This window comes from Pelodiscus sinensis, chromosome 20 (assembly GCF_049634645.1).
Source record: "Pelodiscus sinensis isolate JC-2024 chromosome 20, ASM4963464v1, whole genome shotgun sequence".
In the NCBI taxonomy this organism is placed as follows: Eukaryota; Metazoa; Chordata; order Testudines; family Trionychidae; genus Pelodiscus; species Pelodiscus sinensis.
In genome coordinates this window covers 374,958-393,185 of record NC_134730.1, presented here as the reverse complement: position 1 = coordinate 393,185, position 18,228 = coordinate 374,958, and the positions used below count along the sequence as shown (strand labels likewise).

Here is an 18,228-nt window from a genome sequence, read left to right as displayed (position 1 = left end):
AACAGCCGTACTGGGTCAGACCAAAGGTCCATCTAGCCCAGTATCCTGTCTACCGACAGTGGCCAACACCAGGTGCCCCAGAGAGTGTGCACTGAAGACAAAGATCAAGCGATTTGTCTCCTGCCATCCTTCTCTAGCCTCTGACAAACAGAGGCCAGGGACACCATTGCTATCCCCTGGCTAATAGCCTTTTATGGACCTAACCTCCATGAATTTATCCAGCTTCTCTTTAAACTCTATTATAGTCCTAGCCTTCACCGCCTCCTCTGGCAAGGAGTTCCACAGGTTGACTACCCGCTGTGTGAAGAAGAACTTCCTTTTATTAGTTTTAAACCTGCTCCCCATTAATTTCATTTGGTGTTCTTTAGTTCTTCTATTATGGGAACTAATACATAACTTTTCTTTATCAGCCCTCTCCACACCACTCATGATTTTATAGACCTCTATCATATTCCCCCTCAGTCTCCTCTTTTCTAAACTGAAAAGTCCCAGTCTCTTTAGCCTCTCCTCATATGGGACCCGTTCCAAACCCCTAATCATTTTAGTTGCCTTTTCTGAACCCTTTTCAAGGCCAAAATATCTTTTTTGAGGTGAGGAGACCACATCTGTACACAGTATTCAAGATGTGGCCGTACCATAGTTTTATACAGGGGCAGTAAGATGTTCTGGGTCTTATTTTCTATCCCTTTCTTAATAATTCCTAGCATCCTATTTGCCTTTTTGACCGCCGCTGCACACTGTGTGGAAGTTTTCAGAGAACTGTCCACGATAACTCCAAGATCTCTTTCCTGATTTGTCATAGCCAAATTAGCCCCCATCATACTGTACGTATAGTTGGGGTTATTTTTCCCGATGTGCATTACTTTACACTTATCCACATTAAATTTCATTTGCCATTTTGTTGCCCAATCACTCAGTTTGGTGAGATCTTCTTGGAGTCCCTCACAGTCTGCTTCTGTCTTGACTGTCCTAAACAGTTTGGTATCATCTGCAAACTTTACTATGTCACTGCTTACCCCTTTCTCCAGATCATTTATGAATAAGTTGAAAAGGATTGGCCCAGGACTGAGCCCTGGGGTACACCACTAGTTACCCCTCTCCAATCTGAAAATTTACCATTTATTCCTACCCTTTGTTTCCTGTCTTTTAGCCAGTTCTCAATCCAAGAAAGGACCTTCCCTCTTACCCATGGCCATGTAATTTACACAAGAGCCTTTGGTGAGGGATCTTGTCAAAGGCTTTCTGAAAATCCAAGTATACTATATCTACTGGCTCCCCCTTGTCCGCATGTTTGTTAACCCCTTCAAAGAACTCTAATAGATTAGTAAGACAGGATTTCCCCTTACAGAAACCATGTTGACTTTTGTCCAACAAATTATGTTCCTCTACATGCTTCACAATTTTATTCTTTACTATTGTTTCGACTAATTTGCCCGGTACTGAAGTTAGACTTACCGGTCTGTAATTGCCAGGATCGCCTCTAGAGCCCTTTTTAAATATTGGTGTCACGTTGGCTACCTTCCAGTCATTAGGTACGGAAGATGATTTAAAGGATAGGTTACAAACCACAGATAATAGCTCAGCAATTTCCCATTTAAGTTCTTTTAGAACCCTTGGATGAATGCCATCCGGTCCCGGAGATTTGTTAACATTAAGTTTTTCTATTTGTTCCAAAACCTCCTCTAATGACACTTCAATCCGGGACAGTTCCTCAGATTCATCACCCACAAAGGACGGTGCAGATTCAGGAATCTCCCCAACGTCCTCAGCCGTGAAGACTGAAGCAAAGAAATCATTTAGTTTCTCCGCAATGGCTTTATCGTCCTTGATTGCTCCTTTTATAGCTCGATCATCTAGGGGACCCACAGGCTTTTTAGCAGGCTTCCTGCTTCTAATGTACTTAAAAAACATTTTGTTATTTCTTTTTGAGTTTTTGGCTAGCTGTTCCTCAAAATCTCTTTTTGCTTTTCTTATTACATGTTTACACTTGATTTGACAGTGTTTATGTTCCTTTCTATTTATCTCACTAGGATTGGATTTCCACTTCTTAAAAGATACCTTTTTGTCCCTCACTGCTTCTTTTACATGGTGGTTAAGCCACGGTGACTCTTTTTTAGGTCTCTTGCTATGTTTTTTAATTTGGGGTATACATTTAAGTTGGGCCTCTATTATGGTGTCTTTAAAAAGTTTCCATGCAGCTTTCAGGGATTTGGCTCTAGTCACTGTGCCTTTTAATTTCTGTTTAACAAACCTCCTCATTTTTGTGTAATTCCCCTTTTTGAAATTAAATGCCAGGGTGCTGGACTGCTGAGGTGTTCTTCCCACCACAGGAATGTTGAATGTTATTATATTATGGTCACTATTCCCAAGCGGTCCGGTAACGGTTATATCCTGGACCTGATCCTGCACTCCACTCAGGACTAAATTGAGAATTGCCTCTCCCCTTGTTGGTTCCTTCACTAGCTGCTCCAAGAAGCAGTCATTTAAGCCATTGAGAAATTTTATCTCTGCTTCTGTTCCTGAGGTGACATGTATCCAGTCAATATGGGGGTAATTAAAATCCCCCATTATTATAGAGTTCTCTATTTTGGTAGCCTCTCTAATCTCCCTCAGCATTTCTATGTCAGTATCGCTGTCCTGGTCAGGTGATCGGTAATATATCCCTACTGCTAATTTCTTATTATTGGAGCATGGAATTACTATCCATAGCGATTCTATTGAACATGTTGATTCACTTAATATTTTTATTTCATTTGATTCTACATTATCTTTCACATACAGTGCCACTCCGCCACCCACCCGGCCTGCTCTATCCTTTCTATATATTTTATATCCCGGTATGATTGTGTCTCACAGATTTTCCTCATTCCACCAGGTTTCAGTGATGCCTATTATGTCTATCTCCTCATTTAATACGAGGTACTCTAGTTCACCCATCTTATTAGTCAGACTCCTAGCATTTGTGGACAAGCACTTTAAAAATTTGCCACTGGTTATTTGTCTGCCCTTCCCTGATGCATTGGATTCCTTTGTATGCGGTAGTTTGTCAGCTCTGGCCAATGGTTTGCCCTCTCCCCTCCTCTCTTTCCGACTACAGCTTAGAGAATCTCTATCAACGGATTCTCCTCTAAGAGAAGTCTCTCTCCGATTTACGTGCATCTCCGCACCAATCGGCTTTCCCCCATCTCTTAGTTTAAAAACTGCTCTACGGCCTTATTAATGTTTAGTGCCAGCAGTCTGGTTCCACCCTGGTTTAGGTGGAGCCCATCCTTCCTGTACAGGCTCCCCCTCTCCCAAAAGTGTCCCCAGTTCCTAATAAATCTAAACCCCTCTTCCCTACACCATCGTCTCATCCACGCATTGAGACTCTGAAGCTCTGCCTGCCTACCTGGCCCTGCGCGTGGAACTGGAAGCATTTCTGAGAATGCCACCATAGAGGTCCTGGATTTCAGTCTCTTTCCTAGCAGCCTAAATTTGGCCTCTAGGACATCTCTCCTACACTTCCCTACATCATTGGTACCTACATGTACCACGACCCCCGGCTTGGGTACAAGTGTCTGGCCCCATAGCTGGGCTTAAGGGAGAGGGGGAGTGGGCACCTGGGCCAGGGGACTCCCCCAGCTTGCAAACAGGGGCTGTTAACAGTGAGTTTGGGAGGAAGGAAGCTAATCCAGGACCCTTGAGGGAAGTGGCTGTCTGTATTGTGTATTTGTGTTTGCGGTTTTCTTGCTGTGTGCTGAGCATGTGTTTGGCTGTTTGGGTTTGTTTGTTTTTCTCCTCCTCCCCACCCACCATGGAGTGAGTGCTGCGGCTGGCAGGTGGAAGCTGTGAGTTAGAAGCCTCTGCTCATTGGTTGAGCCTTAATCGGGGGAGGGGCTATCAGGCAGTCCAGGACTTTATAAAGGAGTGAGTCAGCGACCAGGGAGCTTGCGAACAAGGGCTGTTAACAGGGAGTTTGGAGAGGTAGTTGGGAAGGGGGTGAGATACACTTGCCATTCTTTAACATCTTTTCACTACACTCCTGCCCTTCAAGAAGGTATTTAATAACTGAGGGATCTCTCCGAAGGAAGGCTGGGATGGATGGTGATAGCTCTGCGGTTGTTACCTGCACAGCATGTGCCATGTTTGTCTTCCTCCCAAAAGAAAGAAGGGATTTCATCTGCACTAAGTGCAACCTGGTCACCATTTTGGAAGAAAAGATTAGAGGACTTGAGGCCCAAGTATCGACCCTATGTTCCATCAGAGAGGACGAAGACTTCCTCGATGGAAGGCAGCGTTTAATCCTGCAGGCACAGCAGGCTGAAGGGCCACTCAGGGCAGCATAGGACAAGGAAGAGAACAGGCAGCATGTAACCTCTAGAAGGAAAAGGCGGCCAACTCAGGTATCCCCCATTCCTTTAGAGGTAAGTAACCACTATCAGGCTCTCTCCACAGGCACTGCGGTGGAGAATGCGTTGGCAGGGACCTCTCAGGGAAGAAATCAGAAGGGAACACCGGAAGGCACGGGATTCATAGTCTTAGGGATGGGGGTTCCATGACCACCCCTGCCAAAAAAAGGCCACTAGTGGTGGTGGTCGGGGACTCCCTCCTAAGAGGGACTGAGTCATCCATCTGCCATCCTGACCTGCAGTCTGGGAAGTGTACTGCTTACCAAGAGCTCACATTCAGGGAGGAGTATAAATATAGAGCTTGAGAATGCAGGGGAGTTATCAGGAAGGCAAAAGTGCAATTGGAATTGCAGCTAGCAAGGGATGTGAAGGGGAACAAGAAAGGTTTCTACAGGCATGTTAGCAATAAGAGGGTGATCAGAGAGGGTGTGGGGCCCCTACTGGATGAAGGAGGTAACCTAGGACAGATGATGTGGGAAAAGCTGAAGTACTCAATGCTTTCTCTGCCGCTGTCTTCACGGACAAGGTCAGCTCCCAGACAAATGCACTAGGCAGCGCAGTATGGGAAGGAGGTGGGCAGCCTTTGGTGGGGAAAGAACAAGTTACGAACTATTTAGAAAAGCTAAACGTACACAAATCCATGGGTCCGAATTTAATGCATCCGAGGGGACTGAGGGAGTTGGCAAATGTCATTACAGAGCCTTTGGCCATTATCTTTGAAAACTCATGGAGATCAGGACAGATCCCAGAAGATTGGAACAAGGCAAATGTAGTGCCCATCTTTAAAAAAAGGGAAGAAGGACGATCCAGGGAACTACAGACCAGTCAGCCTTACCTCAGTCCCTGGAAAAATCATGGAGGGGATCCTCAAGGAATCCATTTTGAAGCACTTGGAAGAGGGGAAGTGATCAGGAATAGTCAACATGGATTCACCAAGGGCAAGTCGTGCCTGACCAATCTGATTAACTTCTATGAAGTAACTGGCTCTGTGGATATGGGAAAGTCAGTGGACTTTAGCAAAGCTTTTGATACCGTCTCCCACAATATTCTTGCCAACAAGTTAAGGGAATATGGAATATATAAATGGACTGTAAGATGGACAGAAAGCTAGCTAGACTGTCAGGCCCAATGGGCAGTGATCAACGGCTCGATGTCAGGTTGGTGGTCAGTTTCTAGCAGAGTGCCCCAAGGATCTGTTCTTGGACCAGTTTTGTTCAACATCTTTATTAATGACCTGGATGAAGGGATAGATTGCACCTTTAGCAAGTTTGCGGATGACACTAAGCTAGGAGGAGAGGTAAATACACTGGAGAGCAGGGATAGGGCCCAGAGTGACCTGGACAGATTAGAGGATTGGTCCAAAAGAAATCTGATGAGGTTCAACAAGGACAAGTGTAGAGTCCTGCACTTGGGACAGAAGAATCCTAAGCACTATTACAGGCTGGGGACCGACTGGCTAAGTAGCAGTTCAGCAGAAAGGAACCTGGGGATTACCGTGGATGAGAAGCTGGAAATGAGTCAACAGTGTGTCCTTGTAGCCAAAAAGACTAATGGCATATTGGGGTGCATTAGGAGGAGCATTGCCTGCAGATCCAGAGAAGTGATTATTCCCCTTTATTCGGCTCTGGTGAGGCCACGTCTAGAATTTTGTATCCAGTTCTGCCCCCCCCCCCCCCCCCCCCCATAGAAAGGATGTGGACACATTGGAGAGGGGCCAGCAGAGGGCGACCAAAATGATTAGGGGGCTGGAGCACATGACCTATGAGGAGAGAGTGAAGGATTTGGGTTTGTTTAGTCTGAAGAAGAGAAGAGTGGGGGTGCAGGGTTGGTAGCAGCCTTCAACTTCCTGAAGGGAGGTTCCAAAGAGGATGGAGAGGGGCTGTTCATAGTAGTGACGGATGGCAGAACGAGAAGCAATGGTCTCAAGTTACAGTGGGGGAGGTCTAGGTTGGATATTAGGGGAAAACTATTTCCCAAGGCGACTGGGGAAGCACTGGGATGGGTTCCCTAGGGAGGTGGTGGAATCTCCATCCCTAGAGGTTTTTAAGTCTCGGCTTGACAAAGCCCTGGCTGGGTTGATTTAGTTGGGGTTGGTCCTGTCTTGGGCAGAGGGCTGGATTTGATGACCTTCTGAGGTCTCTTCCAGCTCTATGATTCTAAATACTCCCTCCAACATCCCCATGTCTAGACTGCAAAAAGACATTGGAAAACAGGAAACGATTCAGAACAGAGCCACAAGAAAACTTGGACACCTAGACTGCCTGCCTTACCAGAGGGGCTTGAGAAGCTCAGTCTATTTTCCTTAGCCACGAGAAAAGGAAAGAGGTGACGTGACGACAGTTGTAAGTGCCCCACTCCTACAGTCCCTATAGGCATCACTACCAGAGGATCCCTGTGGTGAAGGTTGCTTTGGCCATGACTACTTCTCCTGCTCCCCTGATCTGCCGCAGGACACCCTCTATGCCACAGGCACACTGCAGGGCCCAGAGCTGCAAGAGTCATCTTCCTTCCCATCTTGGAGACACTGCATTCTCTTGATTGCACCCAGCCCAGCTTCACCCCTCTCGGCACACAGCAGCTATGCCCCATCCCTGCAGTAGGCAAACTTCCCTGTACAAGATGGGAATCTCTCCTCCCTTTGAGTCTTTGATTCACTTTTTCATTCACTTGTGCTGGGGGCAGGAACAGCAGCTGAATCTTCCCCCGTCCCCTCTGGACTTAAAGAGAAAGCGCCCCGCAGCCACGTTTCTGCAGGGCAAGCAGGGCTAGATCCAGTAGTTTGGCAGGCCAAATACAGCCCGTGGGCCGTATTTTGCCTAGGCTTGCTTTAGCAGCTGCTTGACAACGCCCTGTCCCCTGCCAATCAGCTGAACTCCCTGCCTGCGTCAGCCAGCTGTGAGGCTCAAGCGCCAGTGCAGCTCCATGCTACCCGGGGCAGGGGAAAGAGTGGGACTGAGCTCCTGCCAATGAAAATCAGCTCATGTGCCACTGATGGCACGTATGCCGTAGGTTGCCGACCCCGATCTAGATGGTGCTTGGTCCTGCCTTAGGTGCAGGGGACTGGAAGTGGTAACCTCTTGAGGTCCCTTCCGGTTCTAGTGTTCTAGGATTGTAGAGCCATTGGTCATTATCTTTGAAAACTTATGATGAGCAGAGGAGGTCCCAGATGACTGAAAACAGGCAAATATGGTGCCCATCTTTAAAAAAGGGAAGGAGGAGGATAAAGGGATTACAGACTGGTCAGCCATCCCTCAGGTCCCCAAGGAATCCATCTTGAAAGGATGAGAGGAAGGTGACCAGGAACAGTCAACATGGATTCACTGAAGGCAAGTCATGCCTGACGAACGCAATTACCTTCTATCATGTGGTAACTGGCTCTGTGGATATGGGAAGAGCGGTGGACTTAATATACCTTGACTTTAGCAAAGCTTTTCATACGCTCTCCCAGGGTACTTGCCAGCAAGTTCTAGAAGTATTAATTGGAAACCAACTGTATGGTGGATAGAAAGCTGGCTAGATGATCAGGCTCAATGAGTAGGAGTCACCAGCTGAATGTTTAACTGGCAGCCAGTGCGAAGTGGCGCGCCCCAGGGGCAGGTCTTGTTCAACATCTTCACTAATGACCTGGACGAGGGGATGGGTTGCACCCTCAGCAACTTGCAGCTGACACTAAGCTGGAAGGAGAGGCAGACACACTGGAGGTAAGGGTAGGGTCCAGACTAGGGATGTTAAATTTAGATTAACTGGCTAATTGAATAGTTGATGCAATTTACATCGACTATTCGATCAGTCGATAAGCCTCTGTCTTTGAAGTGTAGCAACAGCCCCAGGGCTGCTGCTACACTTCAAAGGCGAAACGCTGCAGGGAGCACGGTGCCACTGGGGGACTCAAGCAGCGTTTCAGAGTCCAGCAGAAGGCGGTGAAAATGATTAGGGGCTAGGGCACATGACCTATGAGGAGAGGCTGAGGGATTTGGGTTTATTTAGTCTGCAGAAGAGTGAGGGGGGATTCGAGAGCAGCCTTTAATTACCCGAAGGGAGGCTCCAAAGAGGCTGGCGAGAGGCTGTTCTCAGCGGTGGCAGATAACAGAACGAGGAGCAATGGGCTCAAGTTACACTGGGGCAGGTCTAGGTTGGATATTAGGAAAAACTCTTTCCCTAGCAGGGAGGGGAAGCGCTGGGATGTGTTTCCTAGGGAGGGGGTGGAATCTCCATCCCTAGAGGTTTTAAGGCCTGGCTTGACAAGTCCTGGGCTGGGATGATTTAGTTGGGATTGGCCCTGCTTTTACAAATGGAATGGAGTAGATGGCCACCTGAGGTGTCTTCCAGCCCTAACCTACGATCCCAGACACGCACCCCAACTCTGTTTCTCTGCCTCCCTCAGTTTTCAACCTATTTTTATTTTAAAGAAGAGGCCAATTCAGTTGATAAAACCAGTTCAGGTGGCTGAGGGACAACAATAAAAAACTCAAAGCCACGAACCCACGAATTACAAAGCAAAGGCACATACCTACATCCATCACCCTCCCTTGCGCACACCTGCTCTCTCATTTAGCCAAGACACCAACCCTAGCCAGCAGCAGCAACCAGGGTCATGTCCGGGTACACGTAACCCTTCCTCTACGTAATGCCATCATTCCTGTGAGATTCATCCGACACCACTGAGTCTGACGTTATTCCTCTTAGGAACCTTCACCAGCTCGTTCCAAGCAGTGACTGTGCCCACCCTGTGTGCTGAGTGCTGTCAGAATTCAGATGCAACCACCTACTGCCTACGTATCAGTGAGTAACAGCCCAGCTGGGCTCAGTTTGGGAGCTGGAGCTACACGAAGCCCTAGGCCTGGTACTAACCAGGCCTAGATCACGTGCCTCAGGACTCTCAACTTCCACTTCCTGTAATGACCCAGGCACTGGCTACTGGGCTACAGGGCCCTGGAGAAGAGCTGTCGCTAGGAGCCAATTTTTAAACTCTGCACCTGACTCCAAGGGAAACAGCAGCATCTTTCCCTGCAAAGCTCACACCTGCCCTAAGGGACTGGCCTGCCCACCACGGCTGGTGCCAGGTCTTGCTTGTTTTGTATGAATGCTCTTGCTGCCTCCTCCCCCAGAGAGAGATGTGGGGCAGCCGAAGTGCAGACATGACCTCACGGTGGAAGCTGTTCAATGTGGCTGCATGCCAAGCGATGCAGTGAGCTAAGTTTAGACCGGAGAGGTCCCACACGGAGCTAACCTCAGCAACATTTTTAGCTTATGAATGAGCAAAGGGAGGTATGTTCTCAGCCTAACTCACTGAAGTATGCAAGTGACATCACTAGCATGCCTCTGACACGCAGAGATTGCTCAGAGCTCAGGCATCTCCTCCGGGATTCTCTACGCAGCTTATGTCAGACGCGTGGAACCGTGCCATGGTACCGGCACGTCTCCTCCTAGGCTGTTTGCTCGTGTCTTAGTTCCTGCTAACACGCATCTCCATCAGAGGGCTATTCCCGAGAAATAAGCACCACTCCATTCTACAGCCTCCGAGGGATCTCTGATTGCAGGACCTACGATCAAAAAGCAGCCTGACTGCTGCTAAGTGAGCAACTGATCCCACAGAGAACCTGGTGATCAGGCCTGTGAAGCTTCTGCTGCTCAAACGCTGAGTCTTGGTGCAGCCAGTGCTGCTGCTCTGTACATACCAATGGGTCACAGAGCTCACACCCCCAGTCTCCCCATTGGACATGCACATGGAGACCCCTGTGAAGCGTGCTACAGAGGCTGCATTGTTACCAGGCGCAGGAATCCCCCTTTCAGTGCTTGTGCTGAGCTCTGTCATAGCATTGGACTGCAGAGGTAGGGCTACCACACGGCCAGGAAGATTTTCCTTTCCGGATGAGAAATGAGTTGCTGCAGACAGAGTTGGTGAATCCTCATCTCACTTATCCCTCAGAGGTATTTCTGATGTGCCTCACACTGCAGGGCCTGGGCAGTGCACACTAGCTGGCAAGCCAAAAGGCATGTGGTAAGTCCCATGTACAACATCCACCTGCAGACAGTCAGCTTTGTAGCCACAATCAGCAGCCAGCTTACTCCCTCTCACATTGCTACCCCTGTCCACTTGCTGAAAAATCTGCCTGCTGCGTAGCTACCTCCTTGCACATCTCCTGGCCTTGATGGCTTTGCAACAAGAAAGGAACAGCCCCTTAATTCAAGTGTCAAAACTCCTCCCTCTCAACTGGATCACTCTAACAAATCCTGCTTGAGCTAGGATTGTTATGGGCTTGTTTCACTGGAATTAAGAAAACCATAAGAACACAAGAACATGTCTCTGTTCCCATTTCGAATGAGATTTTGAACCTGTGGCCCTCAAGACACTAAACAGCAATGTTCACGGGGGACCAACTGCTAGGCCAAGCAGCAAGGGGCACTTCCTTCCCAGCTGCCTCTCTCAGAAGCCTGAGGAGCAGCTCCAGAGTGAGTCCTAAGCTCTCTGAGCAGCGGCTGTGCTCTCCCTGGTGTCTGCTACATCTCCCGGTAGGAGGGGAGTAATGTGGTTGTTCCATCACCTGCCTTCCCTGTCAGGTTGGGAATCCCAGGGAGAGGACGGGAGCTGGAGTCTGGGAAAGCCACTAGCCAAGGCAGCTTCTCTCCCCACAGCCCCTGGGCAGCTCGTGAAAAGGCAGGAGACAGTGGAGTGACAGACAGCCAATTGGCTCCAGTTCAGCCCACACAGACTACAGCTGCCTGAGCACTAGGAATGGGACAGCGTAACGGTATGAATGGTTAACCAATGAGAATGAGCTTATCGGTTACCATAACGGTTACACGCAGGCTCTAGCCCCCCTCCTGGGGAGCCAGCTGCCGCCCTGCGCTGAGGGCTCTGCGTATAAAGCTTATACTGCAGAGCTTGCCATGTGGCCGGCTCCCTGGGAGCGGGGCCAGCTGTCGGGAGCCACTCCTGGCACACACTGGCTGCCGGCTTCACTTTCGGGGAGCCGGCTGTGCTGAGGACTCTGCAGTAAAAGCATTATACCGCAGAGCCCACAGCATGTAACTGTGGAGATTTTCAGTGGCTACAGTTACCTAATTAACTGCTTAAAAAAGGCCCATTGATCCTCACCTCATCATAATGAAACACAGATGTGAAAATAATTCCAGGCAATTTACAGAATGTGAGCAAATGAGAGGGAGAAGCCAGCAGGACCTCACTGGCAGTCAGCTGTGCAGAATGCCAAGAGACTGTGAAAATGGGGCACGAGGATGAACACATGAACACAATTAACATCGACAAAGACTGGCAGCTAAGGGGAGCCCAATGTGAAGTGCAACGGGATTCAAAGTGGTTAAGGGAATCAGACGTAGCAGGTGATGGCCAAGAACCCTGGGGACAGAGCTCAACAACAGAACACACCCAGGGATCAACAGCACCGTGGTGTCATTCAAGAGACTTATTCACAGCCAGGAAAGGGAGACCAATAGTGGGGTGTAAATAAACGGCCACGCTTGGATCTGTAGCAGCCCAGCAGCTCTGCATTCTGATCCACAGCAGCAAACTTCTTTCCGGGGAACCCACAATCCCTGCTCCACGGGACCCCTGGCCTTCAGGGTCAGGTTTACAGAAAGCTTTCCAAATGGCTCTATGACAAGCTGGACTCTTAGTGGTGTGACACTCATCTCAGCAGAGCAATAGCTATGTCCTTAGCCCAGATGAAAATATGGATTGAGATGTTCAGAGCAGTCCAGAGAATCGAAAGTGTCCCTAAACCCCACTGACTGCTTTGAAAATCACAATGGGAGAACGAAGTGATTCTTCAAAAACCGGTACAAAGATGGAGCCATTTCCATTCAGCTGCTTTTGGCAACTATTTGGTGTTCCCCAGAACTGCACTAGCTGGGTGCAATTTGGAAATGTGGCTGTCTAGTGACTCGCAATAATGAAAGATTTTGCTGTGTCTGAATTACGGTCATCTCACAAACCCAGGGTCAGTGCAGATACAAACCCTTTCCTACCGAGTTTCCTTTTCCCCTCACCATGCTGCTTATTCCAGTCTGCAGCTTTTGTGCTGATGGAAGATGCTGGACAGTGAAGTCCTCACTTTGTCCCAGAATAACCATGGCCTGGACAGCTGTTCAGACTCCCCTCTGGATGTACTTTAACTCTCCCCTCTCGGGTCAGAAGGAAACCCGGACTCTGTGGCTTGTTTTGTCCAGGACTCGGGGCCGGGGGGAGGGAGGAGACCCTGATGAGGCCACCAGTGGAGCAGATCACTTTAGGTTTGCAATTGTCATTTTTAGTGTGCGGATGCCTGCTCTGGGGAACTGGACTGAGGCATAACTCAGCTAATGGGTGGGAATCTCTAGTCAACATATCTGTGACGGGCTGTTCTCGGCCCGCACTGAGGAGCCCTAGGGGGGGCAGGGAGAGACGGGGTTCTCCGCCACGGTGCCCGGAGGGGGAGAGCCTGCGCGCTGCAGACGCTGGCCGCGGAGGCTCCCTCCGCGGCTGCAAAGCCGAGCCGCGGCTAACACGCCGCCCAGCGGCCAGGGGTGGGGCAGGATGCAGATGGAGAGTGCGCGCCGATGCTGGGGGGGGCGGCGTGCCGGTAGCGCGTCACCTTCGGCAGGCCATTTAAAAAGGACCCGCTGGCAAGGCAAGGGGGACGCGACCTTGGAGGCCGGCTCCCGAAGGGCTTGGGGCCGGGCGCAGGGAGACGCCGCCCCAGGAAGCCCGGAGCCACAACGAGGACCCCCGGAGGCGAGTGATCGAGGTTCCCCCAACTGCGGGTCATCAACAGACTCGGACCTTCCAGCATTGGACGGACTTCTCCAGCGCTGAACGACCGAGCCACGGCAGGCTACGGGGACCCCATGGGGAGGCCAATGGGGTTAGCGGCGGGGAGGAAGCAGCCCAGGGCGGGGCCCTTTTGGCGTCCGTGGGTGAACGCGTTTCGGGAAGGAATCCCACGTCCGCCGCACAGGGAGCTAGCAGACCCCTGTGCTTAGGGCCCCGGGCTGGGACCCGGTGGAGAGGGAGGGCCTGGGTCCCCCTCCCCTCCCGCCATCGTCGGGAGTTGCAGGTTGCTCCAGCGCCGACGAGCCGGAGCCTCCGGCAGAGACCGCGGGGAAAAACCCCGCTCAAAGGGACAGGCGACCCCTGGGCTCGCAGATCCCCCAGACTCGGCCGAGCGGGGTGATCGCACCCAAAGACACTATATCAGACTAGACTCCGGAAACAACGGACCGGAGGCCGGCGACGGGGTCCGCCGAACCCCTCTCCCGGGGCAGGAGAGGGTGATCGCACCCCGCCACGGTCACAATATCCCATGGTCATCCCAATCCCCGCAACAAGACTGTCAGATCCCACTTACTGCCATGTATGGTCTGCACCCAGCATCTCTTGTTTTGGCGATGGAGTCCACAAGTTGTCCACTAATGCCAAAGTCACAGAGTTTAATATTCCCATTTCTGTCCAGAAGAATATTGGAAGGTTTGATGTCTGTGAGTGAAAGAAAGAGAAATAAGTCATGACTGGAAATCTCCATGTCAAAAGCCACATGGCTGTGCAATGACAGACACAGACAGGAGAAAATTAGAGCTACAGCTGAATATTCGGTGCCAACTCTGCCTCTTTGCGTTTATGTTCAGTGGTGAGGTCACCACGTATTTCCCAAACATGGGATCTACATTTGCCCTCCCTGTGCCTCCTGCATCCAAGTCAGGCTTCTCCATCTTTGCGAGGCAGATCCCCTGTCACCTGCACCTCTTCCTGCTCTCCCCTCACTCAGTCCCCGCCTCTCCCAATCTCCCCCTGCGCAGCCTGCTCGCCATCACCTTCACGCTGTCTCCCATGCCCTTCCTCTGAGAGAAGCAGTGTCCCTCTCTTCCCAAGTGTCACAGGACCTATTGCTCCTTCACATTGCAGCCCAGAATCATCCCCCCCCCCGCTCCACGCAGTGAGATCCAGCACAGCTCCTGGGATGTTCAGTGAGTTTGGACTCGTCCGGCTGGGTCTCTACTAGCACATAAGCTCCTTAGGGCAGGGTCTGTTTTCTCGTGTGGCAACTACAGCTTGCCCAATGCAGGTACAAACAGCTCTGGCACTTGGAAACTGAAAATATTTGTTGTAACAGATGGATGGTCAGAAGCTATCCTGTTTCAGACAGACACACATATTGTGAAATGCCTCACAGAGTGGGCCTCAGTCAACTAACTACAGCTCACTGTAAATTCCTAGTGGGGAAAAGATGCAGGCCATTTTTACCACAGTAGCCAACAAGGTCCTGCCATGAGGGCAGGGGACTGGACTCGATGACCTCTCGAGGTCCCTTCCAGTTCTAGTGTTCTGTGATTCTATGAGCCCCAGTATCCCCACTTAAAATTCTAGGACAATGGAAGCTAGGCCACGTCTTCACTATAGGGAAGATGGATGCTGCCGCGATCTTCTGGAATTCAATTTAGTGGGTCTAGTAAAGACCTGCCAAATCAAACTCAGAGGCCACCCCCACTGGTGACTGTTACTCCTGCTCCCATCGGCCTCTCACTATGGAGAACGCCTGGAAACTAAAATTAAGGTATGTCAATTCCAGCTATGTAATTAACATAGCTGGAGTTGCACATCTTAATTCAACCTTCCCCTTTAGCATGGGCCCGACTCTAGTAAAATTCCTTGCTAATAAGTATGCCAAAATGTTGAAGTTCTCACACTCTGCTGGTGTCTGATTAAGTCACTTAAATGCGCAGTGTCCGGTAACAACCCTTGTTCAATGCAGTAGAGGCTGAAAGAAGTTATTATTTAAGCAAACAGACAGAAAATTAAAAGTAGTACTTGTTTAACACAAATGTTAGAAATTCTGGGAAACACAACATGAGTGTCCCTCTATACACTCCCTTCCAAATATTGAAAGTTTGCAATGGCACAATTAAAGTCATTCACTCTGCCTCTATATCACCAGCCTGAGAAACACCAGAAACATGAAACAATTTGATCCAGGTGCGTCTCCTCAGTGACCACAGCCATGAGTCTTTTAGGGAATGCGCAGCCACACCACGTTCCCAGAAGAGACCTACGGCAGGAACTCCCTGTTAGACATACAGAAACAGGCACTCACTGCATGCAGGTGGGAAAGCTTCCACCTTCTGACAGTGGTTCTAATGGCAGACACAGGCATGGCAGATCAGTGTATAGAAACTGCACAACTAAGACTGGGGTACAATGGGAACTTGCTAAACCAGGAAAAACATAGACCAGCATGGGAATGACACATCTCATATGCTACCGGAGGCGTGTTTCTAATGCACAGCTCTGACTCCCAGCCCCCTCGCATGCCAGGAGCACACAGGACAGAGTTTCTGCGTATTTAGAACGTCCGTAGACTACAGCTGTGAACTTCTTCAAGCCCTTCTGAAGCAGAGGAAGGGGCAGTGGGAAATGCTGGTGGCTGAGTCAGTGAATTTTCGCGTGAAAGATGTTCCCAGCAGCAGGCTAGTCATGTCTCTAAAGAAGGCCTATAGCAGGTGGCTGGGCTCCTAGGTCTGCCTTTGCTGACTCCTTAAGACTTCTGGGAAGATGGAGCAAGTCCCCTGGCCACTGCTTGACAGCTGCCTTTAATGCATCCTTCACGTGGTTGCTCTCACTTTCTCCTGAGATCGCCATTCTTGAAGGGTCCTCCCCTCCCAAGAAGCTGGGGCCTTCATTGAGTGCTAGGACCCTGGGAAATGAGGAAAAGGGCAGTAGGGGGATGGTCTGCTCCTTTTCCCTTGGGCTGTTGCAGTACTCCATCCTTGGTGCAGATTCTCCCTCCTGTCTGTATCTGCATTGAGTAAATCAGTGACATTGACCATTGGCCTTTGCTGCTCATGTTTTGGCTCCTTGCCCTGCTGAATTAGTGTGTCCCTGGAACAGAGCACAGAGCAGGCAGGACTAGAAAGGGGAATGACCGTAACAGCATCAGCACTTTTCCAGCTCCACTCCAGAGGAGTGCAGGGTTGAAATCATGACAAAAACTGTGGCTAGTCAATCATCCCAGGTGAAGAAAAGTTGAAAACTTCTGATCTAGGCTGACCTCCCATCCCTTTGGAAGAGACATAAAGACAGGGATCTGACCAGAGTCTCGCTGATGCAGACATGGAACACCGGGGTAGTTCCAGAGGCCTGGAAGAAAGCTAATTCAGTGCCAGTGTGAAAGAGGGTAACAGGATGAGCCTGTTAGCCTGGCATGGATCCCGGGCAAGATAATGAAGCAGATGAGATGGCTCAATGAGCAAAGAATTAGATGGCAATATAATTAATGGCAACCAACAGGGGTTTATGGTAAATAGAGCCTGTCAAACAAAACATTTTGTAATAAGATTACAAGTTTGGTTGGTAAAGGTGACATTGTTGATATAATATATCTTCCATTGTTGCTTACGGCATTGGTCCCATGATGTTAGAGACAACAAGCGTCCTCTGTATGCTGGAAAGGTGGTCTCTTTCACCAGCAGAAGCTGGTGATGATAAAACACACTACTTCACCCCCCTTCCCTTTGATGTAAAACACTTAGATTGCAATAAGGACATTTTGATTACAAACAAGAACGATATAGAATTAACAGAGTGCACATTAAATGTATTAAACAAGCAGACTAGTAAGACTGACAATGGAATGGTAAAGAGGGAATAATCAGTTTGACGGTGTTTCTAATAGAGTCCTCCAGGGAATGGTTCTTGGCCCTAGGCTATTTAAGAATGTAAGAAAAGAACAGTTACTTACCTGTAACTGTTGTTCTTCGAGATGTGTTGCTCATGTCCATTCGAAGTAGGTGTGCACGCCGCGTGCACCACGTCTTCCAGAGCGTTTTCCCTAGCGGTACCCGTAGCGCCGGCGGGGCGCCCCCTGGAGTGGTGCCGCCATGGTGGGGCATAAGTACCCCTGCCGGCGCTGCCCCACCTCAGTTCCTTCTTGCCGGATACTCCGACGAAGGGGAGGTAGGGTGGGAGTCGAATGGACATAAGCAACACATCTCGAAGAACAACAGTTACAGGTAAGTAACCATTCTTTTCTTCTTCGAGTGGTTGCTCGTGTCCATTCGAAGTAGGTGACTACCAAGCTAACCCCATGGAGGAGGGGTCGGAACAGTCATAACACCAGAGTCATAAAGGAAGGTGAACAATAACAGATTTATTTGAACAATTACACAGTGACAAGTCACCAACCCAGAACAAAGACAACCGGATCCATATATTTACATATTTACATCACAGATTCGAGGACTGCAGAGCCCACCCTTGCATCCTCCCTAGCCTGTTCAGGTAGCGCATAGTGTGTTGCAAATGTGTGAAGGGAAGACCAGGTGGCTGCCCTGCAAATTTCTGTGATAGGTACCTGGGCACCAAAGGCTACCGAGGACGCCTGCGCCCTAGTAGTGTGCGCCTTCACCCTGGGTGGGGTTTTCCCAGCCAGTTGATAACACTCTGCTATACATTGCACCACCCATCTTGATAACCTTTGCGTAGAAATAGGTGAACCTTTCCCCCATCCCCAAATGCAACGAACAATTGTTGGGATTTACGGAAGGGCTTGGTTCGGTCAATATAGAATGCCAGCGCTTGCTTGGCGTCTAGGGAGTGTAAAACACGCTCCTTAGGGGAGGCGTGTGGTTTAGGGAAAAACACCGGTAGATAAATCTCCTGAGACAGGTGAAAGTAGAAACCACCTTCGGGAGGAAGGTCGGATGAGGCCGTAGCCTTACATTATTATGCGAAAAAACGAGGTAGAGCGGTTCTATAGTCAGCGCCCTTAGCTCTGATACCCTTCTAGCAGACGTAATGGCTACTATGAAAGCAACCTTCAATGAAAGGTGCTTCAATGAACACGTAGCC

General features: G+C 49.6%; 1 protein-coding gene across 16 annotated transcripts in view; it reads right to left on the bottom strand.

Annotated features, from left to right (window-relative positions):
* The window catches only part of MAP2K4 (mitogen-activated protein kinase kinase 4), a 147,034-nt gene that overhangs the window by 19,965 nt on the left and 108,841 nt on the right, over positions 1-18,228 (bottom strand). For all 16 annotated transcript variants that reach the window (XM_014577690.3, XM_014577691.3, XM_075903434.1 and 13 more), the window contains one exon: positions 13,736-13,863. In XM_014577690.3, the coding sequence (XP_014433176.1) occupies positions 13,736-13,863 (128 nt within the window). The remainder of the gene's footprint in view (positions 1-13,735; positions 13,864-18,228) is intronic.